Source organism: Electrona antarctica (assembly GCF_951216825.1).
Source record: "Electrona antarctica genome assembly, chromosome: 7".
Lineage (NCBI taxonomy): Eukaryota > Metazoa > Chordata > Actinopteri > Myctophiformes > Myctophidae > Electrona > Electrona antarctica.
The window spans coordinates 10630158-10641295 of NC_136812.1; the positions used below are offsets into that span (position 1 = coordinate 10630158).

General features: G+C 45.6%; 1 protein-coding gene across 4 annotated transcripts in view; it reads right to left on the bottom strand.

Moving 5' to 3' along the window:
• plcxd1.1 (phosphatidylinositol-specific phospholipase C, X domain containing 1, tandem duplicate 1) overlaps positions 1–6081 on the bottom strand; it is a 30516-nt gene extending 24435 nt beyond the window's left edge. For 2 of the 4 annotated variants that reach the window (XR_013790397.1, XM_079505817.1), the window contains exons 1-2: positions 5144–6081; positions 3409–3526 (exon numbers count right to left, since the gene is read on the bottom strand). Coding sequence is in view for 3 of the 4 variants with exons in the window: in XM_079505817.1 (XP_079361943.1) it covers positions 3409–3520 (112 nt within the window). In the remaining variant the exon portion in view is untranslated. Of the gene's footprint in view, positions 1–3192; positions 3226–3408; positions 3527–4320; positions 4449–5143 lie in introns of those variants that run through there. The other 2 variants (XM_079505818.1, XM_079505819.1) reach the window with 2 other exon arrangements.
• Between the last annotated feature and the right edge of the window lie 5057 nt (positions 6082–11138).

Sequence of the window (11138 nt, forward strand, 5' to 3'; positions counted from 1 at the left end):
GGCTTCTTTTGTTTAAAGTGGGAAAAAATCTTTTTTATTGGCCTAAAATATTGTCTATATACATTCATGAATCCACTTTCTGCCCGGCTGTCGGTATTGAGCATTTTTTATAGGGGTTTGTTGTGACCCTACCATTTACATCATAGGCAAAAATGTCAAACTTTCCTTATGCTTTAGTAGCATGTGACATGTCAAACTAGGGGGTTTTCATGATTCTGAATCCATTCCAAGCATTAGTTTTGCACAAAAACACCCCTTGGACTAAAAACAGCCATAGCCACTTGCCCAAATATGCCCAAAATGTGCTGACCTCATCACATTTGTGGTGATCTCATCACATTTGTCATGACGGCTATGGCCATTTTTACCCAAGGAGTGTTTTTTGCACAAAACTAATGCTTGGAATGGATTCAGAATCATGAAAACCCCCTAGTTTGACATGTCACATGCTACTTAAAGCAGAAGGAAAGTTTGACATTTGTGTCTTATATTGGATGTTAATGGTAGGGTCACAAGAAACCCAGAAAAAAAAATTGCGACAGCAAGTCAGCAAGTGGATTCATGAATATATGTATAATAGACAATATTTTAGGCCAATAAAAAAGACTGTATACCAAATTTCCCACCCCACAAGCCTGGCTGCCGGACTAACATGGTGCTTACCTGGGATGGCCTAACCTCGCGTCAGCAGACCTTCCACCTCAGAGGAAAGTTTGGTCTGTGTGTGGCCCGTGTGATCTGGTCTAGGTGTGGTCTAGACCGGATTGTTGCGACCACAGGTCGCAGTTACTATGAAATTGTGTATTTCCAGCCAGCCAGCCAGTCACGGCCCATATATGGTCATGACTCGTGACATCACGTGATGTCATCAATATTAAGCCCATATATGGAGATCCCTGATGTCATCAATATTGGCCAGCAACTCTACCTCTCACCTCAAACCTCAAACCCTTAGATATCCATAAATGGAACTGACCTGTTCTGACATTCCATATGTTGATCCTTCCCCATCCATCCTTCCTCTTTGATGTCTCCATTTTGACTGCTACCTGTCCATATAAACTCTAGACGGGCCTGCCCCAAAGTTATTAGTGCAGCCGCGCCCGGCAGCCGGCGAAAACTAGAGTTCTCAACAGGCCCCAAAATTAAGGCCCAGCCCTACCTGGGCCCTCATCAAACCCTGTACACTCAAGACACTGCCCCAGCTGCCACCCTTAGATCTCTATATATGGAGCTGACCTGTTCTGACATTCTATATGTTGATCTGACCTCATCAAATCCTGTACACTCAAGACACGTTCCATATATGGCCAGTACAGAATTCATTCCATATGTTAATCTGACCCCCCATGCCAAAGCGCCAGTGCTCGCCCAGCAGTCTGCTGTCACCCAGGCGGATGAGTGCAAAAAGGCGTCTAACGCCGGGGCTCCACTGGACGCAAGCGTGCGTGCATGCGTGAAAAAACGAACCGGGGCAATTTTAAAGCAGTCACGAACGCAGCGTAACGCAGGCAGTGGAGCCACCCTTCATTGATTAAAAAGGGAACATTCCCTGACAGTGACGGAGACGCGTCGCGTCTCCGTAATTATTGGTGTGGTATGTGGTTTCAGGTTTCTTCAGCATCGCTTTGTTTTGGTCCCCTTAGACTATTTTTAGTCTCGCCAGTCGCTACGAGTTGGAATAGAATATGCATATACCAAACAAACTATACCGCATTCCTAGAAGTACTTGAAGAAACGTGTCAGATTCTGAGTAGGCCCTGAAATGATGATGCGCTTGATGGGTACTTCTAATTCCATTGTGTGCCTGATGACTACAAACCAGTGACTACAACATAACGTAAGGTACCATCCACTCCCGACCAGATCATAAACGCCAAAATGGTATACCTCCCAGGCTAGAGATGGCCAGGTTGCATAAGGGCATGTGAAGAGAAAGAAGAGGTCTGCACACCGTCTTAAAAGCTCCCAAAATAATTCATATATATAACAAATAATAATAACAGCAGAGCGGATAAAGATACAACATGCATAAGGGGACATGGTGCTTACCTGGGATGGCCAGGTTGCATAGGGGCATGTCCCACACACAGTGGACACGGTGCTTACCTGGGATGGCCAGGTTGCATAGGGGCATGTCCCACACACAGTGGACATGGTGCTTACCTGGGATGGCCAGGTTGCATAGGGACATGTCCCACACACAGTGGACATGGTGCTTAACTGGGATGGCCAGGTTGCATAGGGACATGTCCCACACACAGTGGACACGGTGCTTACCTGGGATGGCCAGGTTGCATAGGGACATGTCCCACACACAGTGGACACGGTGCTTACCTGGGATGGTCAGGTTGCATAGGGACATGTCCCACACACAGTGGACACGGTGCTTACCTGGGATGGCCAGGTTGCATAGGGGCATGTCCCACACACAGTGGACATGGTGCTTACCTGGGATGGCCAGGTTGCATAGGGACATGTCCCACACACAGTGGACATGGTGCTTACCTGGGATGGCCAGGTTGCATAGGGGCATGTCCCACACACAGTGGACATGGTGCTTACCTGGGATGGCCAGGTTGCATAGGGGCATGTCCCACACACAGTGGACACGGTGCTTACCTGGGATGGCCAGGTTGCATAGGGGCATGTCCCACACACAGTGGACACGGTGCTTACCTGGGATGGCCAGGTTGCATAGGGGCATGTCCCACACACAGTGGACATGGTGCTTACCTGGGATGGCCAGGTTGCATAGGGGCATGTCCCACACACAGTGGACACGGTGCTTACCTGGGATGGCCAGGTTGCATAGGGGCATGTCCCACACACAGTGGACACGGTGCTTACCTGGGATGGCCAGGTTGCATAGGGGCATGTCCCACACACAGTGGACACGGTGCTTACCTGGGATGGCCAGGTTGCATAGGGGCATGTCCCACACACAGTGGACACGGTGCTTACCTGGGATGGCCAGGTTGCATAGGGGCATGTCCCACACACAGTGGACACGGTGCTTACCTGGGATGGCCAGGTTGCATAGGGACATGTCCCACACACAGTGGACATGGTGCTTACCTGGGATGGCCAGGTTGCATAGGGGCATGTCCCACACACAGTGGACACGGTGCTTACCTGGGATGGCCAGGTTGCATAGGGACATGTCCCACACACAGTGGACACGGTGCTTACCTGGGATGGCCAGGTTGCATAGGGGCATGTCCCACAGTGGACACGGTGCTTACCTGGGATGGCCAGGTTGCATAGGGGCATGTCCCACACACAGTGGACATGGTGCTTACCTGGGATGGCCAGGTTGCATAGGGGCATGTCCCACAGTGGACACGGTGCTTACCTGGGATGGCCAGGTTGCATAGGGGCATGTCCCACAGTGGACATGGTGCTTACCTGGGATGGCCAGGTTGCATAGGGGCATGTCCCACAGTGGACACGGCAGGTCAGCCATCCAGCTCTCCATGGGCAGGCCTTTCAGGGTGGGCTCGTTCACTCCGGATGACATCGGTGTCTGTTGTGCGCACAAATGAGTCAGATTAGTCGTTGGCAGTGGTGGAAAGTAACCAAGTACTGTACTTAAGTACAATGTTGAGGTGTTTGTACTTTACTTGAGTATATTTCCAATTTCCAGTAGCATACTTTCACTTCTGCGCCACTACATCTCAGAGACAAATATTATACTTTTACTTCACTACAATTCATTGACAACTTTAGTTACTAGGTACGTTGTAGATTTTGATTATTACAACACATAGGCTACATTACCCACTTCAGCCCTACACACATTTGGGACATTTGAAAATAGCCTACCTGCTATTTTCAAATATTTTTTATACATTTCATACATTCAAAAACTTGAAATGGGACATTCTGCATAATGAGTACTTTCTACTTTTGGTACTTTAAGTACATTTTGATACCAATACTTTTGTACTGGTTTAATTCTGGACTTTTACTATGTTGTGTATTTTCACACAACTAACTGACCTAACAAACTATAGAGAAGACTGGAGTTAGAGTAGTTGAAAACCTTGCATCAAAGCATCAGATGATCAGATGAAGAACGCAGGCAGAGAAAGATTTCCTCAGAGTGTGATGGACTATTTATTCAATCAAAGACAGAGTCCAGAATGACAAAATAGCATAGCTTCCCCGTAGGCCCTGGTCACCACCTCAATGGCCAGCCTGCTAAGACTAGTTTAACATTGCATTTACGAGACAATATATACATTTTACATAGACAGAGTTGAATACAGGGTGGAATTACTTCAAATCAACATATGCTAGGAGATAGCTGTGACTCACTGTGTATTTTGGTTCACACCTGAGGCGAGCTTCAAAGACTTGTCAGGATTATGGAATGATAATTTTGTCACAACACCTCACAGAGCCTCAAACACTACCCCCTGTAGGGTAGCCTGCATGGGAACCTCTGAGTGACAGACAGTCTCGTCACAAAATCTCCTAGTAGTCGAATAAACAGTGACAGAAATTACATAGCCTAATTATGAATATTATGAAATTATGGATACCACACTAGTAAGTATTTCTATATTGCAGTATTGATACTTTTACTTAGGTAAAAAAAAGTACTTTTTCCACCACTGCTGACCTGCTCAGGTCAGGGAAATAACATTGTTGTCCATTCTAATGTTATAAGCTACTTTCATTCCTATGGTGGAAGAATACTCATGTTTTACTAAAAGTATCACTCTACAAAGTAACTAAAGTTGTCAAATAACTGTAGTGGAGTAAAAAGTTGCCTACTATATTTTCCTCTGAGATGTAATGGAGTATAAGTCAAAGTTCTGAAAATGTTACATGAAGCAAAAGAAAAAGAAAACTGTACTTATCTGTAAATAGTCTGCAGTAGCCTACTTGAGTAAATGTATACAAGTACTTTAAACCACAGCTTCCATTGTCAATGCTGACATTATCCCGACATACAATACATTAGGCATTGACTTTGTGGGCAGTGGTTAGTATACATTTAGAATATTATGTGCAGATAATTATTAACCGTTAAATACAACATTATGACATGGTATTCCTATTGAGGTGCAGCAGCAATGTGAATTATTTGTGAACAGTATCTCTCTAACAATGTAACATACAGTACAGTACTTACATGATGAGATGGATAGTTGTAGCCCGAAGACGAGGAGTCTGCGCAGTGTGGGCTATAGCCTCAAATATCGTTCCAGGCTGTCAGTGTTAGCGATTATAAATCCAGGTGATTAAAATGTATGATGAGGAAGAAGTCGTCCTTGGCAAACTAGTCGAAAATGACATGGCTGATTAAAAAAAAAAAGAAGCACTCCAGCAGGCAGAAGCAGCATTTAGTGCTGCGTTTCTTCCGGAGGTAGGTTAGGTTAGATTAGAATCCTTCCTAATGTTGTCCAGCAACGGAGGGGCAGCGCGTCATCGTCTCCTCTAGCCTATACACCTGCATAGCGGCGCATCATTCGTGCTGCCGGCCGGCCGGGGCGGCTCTCTCTCCAACTTCACACAGTCTGTGTCTTTACGTTCCTCAGTCTCAAGCCTCCATCAAAGCTAGGCTACAACAGATCCATGCCTGATATATGCTGCTCTCTCCATACAATCACACGCACAACAACATACTGATCCATTCCTGACCATCGCACGGTGCTAAAACGGAGCTGCTCTTGCAGGCAGACAGTGGCAGCTGGTCAGCGACGGCTCGGGTTCGGTTCTATATGTGGACGACGACGCTATAGGCACGGCGGCAGGGCAGCAAGCACGCTACACAGCCGGCCGACAATGCCCGGCATGCTGATCATCACACCACGGCGCTACCGCTACAGAAGCATTTCCTCTTAAAGAGACCACTTACTTAAACTTACAATGGCCTGCTCTCTGTCTGTGAAATATTATACTGCACTTGTCTTTGCACACTGCCTGCCCTGCCCTGGGCTGTCTCCACTTACACTGCACTTAGCTGCATGGCCACACAGAGCCTTAGAGAGAGAGAGAGAGGCGCTAGACAGTTTTATAGAGCAGTGGTTCGCCAAGTGGGGCCCAGCTAGGGGCCCCCAGGGCATGGGGTTCTTGAGGGGGTTGCCGGGGTTCCCAGTAAAATCAGTTCAGCCATTTTATACCCATTTTACACTTACAGAAAGAAAGAACGATACTAAAAATAATCTGACGGGGGTCACTGGCACAACATATTTTCAGATGGGAGGGGGGGGGGGGGGGGGGTCCACGGCCAAATCAATCAATTTGGGCGTCCTTCATAAAGTTTGAGAGCCATTGGAATATAGAGCAGAGGATTGTGGTCGCGACTGGAAGTGGAAGTGTTTAATTGGCTGTCAATTATAGCTCCTCTGGTCCATAGCCCTAATACCCTGGCTTTGCTGAAGGAATCATACATTTTGTTTTTAATTATTTCAAAAGATTTTCAGAAAACATCCCCCCACACACACACATTTTCATGACTTCAAAATGATATTCAATGATTCTTTTTCCAGAAATTTCATGAAGAAATTCCACATATACACTTATTTAAACATTTGAAAACTTGTGAAAAATTACAATGCAAAGCAGCGCATTGTGAGCTTGTAGCTCTGCCATTTTCAATTTGTCACTGTTTGTGTCCCGACCCCCAGGCAAACATTTCTAGTTTGGGTCTGATTAAGTAAACCTTTATCGAACCACATGGGGGTGATGTGGGTATAACAACAGTAAACACTTGGACTGCTCAGTCAATACAATAATCAAGAGGCTGCACTAAGTTAATAGCCTACACTAGTCAGTCATGTTGTGTTTTTCTGCTGCATCAGCTTGGGAATGCTGCCATCTACAGGCAGCTGATAAAGTCAAGAAGACATTTCAAATGCAGAGTGCATGCTGGTTTTGTGCCCGTCAGCACTGGTCGATAAAGTACTCAGTAGCCTACTCAACCACCCGGTACTCAAGGTGCCAAAGTGCTGCTAAAACGTTACTCAACTACACAAGTGAAAGTTGCTCAGTCAAACGTGTACCTAAAGTATACAAAAGTTCAAGAAGTATTCAAAGTACAAATTACATATTCCTTTTTAATATCAATGTATATTAAAATAGCAGATCTACAAGCTCACTTCTGACAGAGTTGGGAGCTGGTACATCTGCAATTTTCACTATTTGAAATAGACCAATAGACCTTTTCCAAGAAAATAATGTAGTGGAGTAAAATGTAGCAATATCTGTCTTAGTCGAATGAAAATCTTAAGTATCCCACAATAGGCTGTCAACACACTTTGTTTTGAACTTTGATGAGAAATATACCTCTAAATTGAACAATATCAAAGGACAAAATCACCCAAGAAACCCCAATCTTTGAATACATGATACATACATGACATACAATACTAGTTGCTGCGAGAGTGAGGTCTAGCCAACACCAACTCGGGATTCCTGGATCGCTGCCCTCCACAAATTCCTATCCAACATCAGGTTCTTGAGCTCGGTGTTTAGTCTGTCACAGTGACAGACTAACTGGAAATGGTCTATAAGGCAAGGCAAGTATAAACATGTTATAAAAGGACATTTTAAAGAATAGACCTAAATATTTCAAATAAAAACTACAAACAATAAAACAAAAATAAGCCTAATATTACAGTGCAGAAGAATGATTGTAAATCAAAGCTAAAAACAGACAGGTTGAGGGGCACGATGGCACAGTCGGTAGTGCTGTCGCCTCACAGCTAGAAGGTCCTGGGTTCGTTCTGCTGGGGACGCGTGTTCTCTCCGCGTCATCAGTGCCCATACCGAAAGGGGTTGGCGAAAGGGGTTGGCGAAAGGGCCTTTCTGTGTGGAGTTTGCATGTTCTCCCCTGCATGTCCCCTAGGGTAGGTACCCTCACAAAAAACATGCAGTAATCCTGGTCTCTAAACTACCCCCCCCCCCCTGGCCAGCCGGGGCACCTGATGGAGGGGAAAGGAACTGGTCGGAATAACGTCCAGGGAAACTGCCCCCTGTCAGGTGAAAAGAAGCAGCTTGGACTCCTCATGCATATAAGGAAGCATGAGGTCAGTCCACTGACCTCATGCCCCCCCCTCCAGGTTGGCAGAAGAAGTGTAGCACCCAGGATTACATTAGATAATTGACACTGGGTGAAAACATGAGTTGCAAAATTGTGGGATAAAGAATTATTTAAAAAAAAAAAGACAGATTTATTTTTATTTTTTAGCTTTGATTTAAACAAACGAGACTTGTTGCCAACTTGCAGCTTTCTGGGACAGGGGACATAAATAAAGCAGTAAGCACACCTGTCCCGGGTGACCCGAGGTCTGGTATGGGTGGTTCATGATATAGTATAGGCTGCAAGATCAGAATGTATCTTGTAAGAACTGCAGAAATGTGATCCACTTTATTAGCAAGGACTCGAGCAGATCAGACCAGATTCTGAATCTACAGCATGTCCTCTAAAATCTGTGGTGCTCAAACGTTTTCATGTCAAGGACCCCCAGAATTATCTGTATTTGATTCACTTTTAGGTTGAAAATGTCCAAGGGCACGGCAACAGTCTATAGCCCAAGGTGAAAATGGCATATCATTGCTGGCGGGCAGAAACCTCGATCTTATCTCCAAATTTGTGTTTTTTCATAAATCGCAATGCCCCATTTCATTTTCATCACACTACAGCATCACATGAAAGCATCAAAAGTAGAAGATCTGCAAGCTCGAGTTTGGAGCTTGTGCATGTTGCTTCTGCTTGCTACTACTACTACTACTACTACTACCGGCTAGCCCCCTTCACTGGGGATGAAAAGAGGAGCCGAGTGTGCAAGTCTCCTCCTGCCAGTACACAGCCTCTCCACCATCAAGACTCCTACAGTGCCTCCTCATGGCCACACATGCAGCGGTTTCAAAACAAACAGAAGCACCACTGACATGGTGTTTGTACTCTGCCAGCTCCAAGAAAAATGCAGGGGGTAGAACAAGGTCCTGTATGTGATGTTTGTTGACCTCACCAAAGCTTTCGACACTGAGCAGAACAGGTTTGTGGCAGATCCTGGAACGATTTTGATGTCCCCCAAAATTCCTTGCCATGGTAATAGCTACATGAAGATCAGTGGGGTCAAGTCAGACCCTTTCTGATAGGAAAATGGTGTAAAGCTGGAAGTTAGTTTGAAGACAGAAGTTCTTCACCTGCCTGCACATCGTCCTCCCAGCATCACCATCAAGGGGACAGAGCTGAAGTCAGTCCACCAGTTCACATATCTGGGATGTACTGTACCATCTCGTCTGACGCCAATTTAGGCAAGGACATCGACAACAGACTGGCAAAAGCAAACAGTGCCTTCGACAAGCTGTACAAAAGAGTTTGGAAAAACAAGCACCTGAAGAATGGTACAAAGCGGCTCACAGTCATGGGTATTATACAAACACCACCTGCGACTACTTGAGCGCTTCCACCAGCGCTGCCTCTGCACCATCCTCAACATCCACTGGAGTGACTTCATTACAAATACTGAAGGTCTTGTGCAGGCGGAGACCATCAGCATAGAGGCCTTACTGTTGAAGTCACAGCTGCGTTGGGTGGGGCATGTTGCCAGGATAGAGGATCATCGCCTGCAAAGGTTGTACTGTACGGTGACCTCTCCTCTGGCCACCGTAACATCGGGGGCCCAAAGAAGAGATATAAGGATTGCCTAAAGAAATCCCTCCGAAAAAGTAGTAAAGAGAAGAAAAATAAATAACTGGAATGCAGCACAAACATCAGAGCACTCGTTTTCCTGCAGCGGTTGTGGCCGAGTTTGCCAGTCAAAAGCAGGCCTCAGTCACCATGTCTCCAGCAGACGTGGACATCTGCCTCCCTAGATTGAAAGAAGTTAAGACTAGTGTGGATTTTATAAATAGTTAACCAATGAAAATGATTAACAAGAGCTTGTGACTAAATTATAATGAATCGCATGTGGTTCATTGTTCAATTTCCTGAAAATACAGCAAAACTAAAATATTTAGTCTTTTGCAAGGAGAGTCGATTCATGACTGTCGAGACTGACTAGAAAACCATATGGGCCCTTGTAATCATCTGGAAGTCAGTTTTCCTAACTACTGCTTTACTGTTATAATACTAAGTATTCAAAGGTTCTGCATTAGGGTTTTCACGTATACTGGCTGCCGTTGTTCTCAAACACCGTCACCCTTCTCAACCATCTTTTTCAGACGAGGGTCATCCACAAATGATTTCAGTGTGTTGTGTGGCTCTCCCCTCCCCATTTGTAAAGAGAATAATAATTGCCAGCATTTCCACTCTACATATCTCTCACCATCTGTGAATAATCATCCCACAAGTTCCTGTAAGACAAGATAAAGCTCAACGCATTTCATCATGTGTGCAAATCCACACCGTTCCCCATGCAGATCAGTGACATTCATGTTAATCTACCTGCATCACTGCCCTTGTTATCCAACACGGGGCATGATTGCACCAGCTCCTATACCTACAGATAAGACATCAGATGGTGATCCTCCAGCTGGTGCTTGATGAATTCCAGGGCGATTCATATAGATACTGTACACCAGTGCTTCTCAACCTGTGGGTCAGGACTCCCAGGGGATCCCCACATGATTGGGGGGAGGGGATGTCAGACAGTGTGTGTTGGAGAGGCAGGGGCTGAAATCCCATAAGCGGGCACTTTTGGCCCAAAATAGCACATCTACAAGGGCAGGCGCAAGACTGCACTCTTTATCTACTGGCAATGCGGTATATGGCATGGATTTTAAAACAACTTAGTTCAGGAGACTTCAGAAAAAAATATCTCCTGAATGCTGCCTTCCGGTATGGCATGGAAAGGAGGAGGGCATTTGCATTTCTTTCACCTTGGTAAATGCTGCATTCGGGGTCTGGAGAGGGCAGTTGTGTTACAGACGGGTAAAAGGGCATGGGCTGAAGCCCCCTTTGATATCTATGTGTGCACGTCCCTGCGGTCAGATGGATGGGCCCTGATGGAGATAAGCTCGGGAGTACACCGACTTATGGCACACGATTCAGTCAGCTGTTATCAAATGATTCACCGTAGTTCACGTTGTAAGGAATGAGTTAGCAAACTAAATATGGGATGGATGAGGAAAGTTGCAGGTCTGTGCATGCGTTACCCTTTTCTCTTAACCCATTT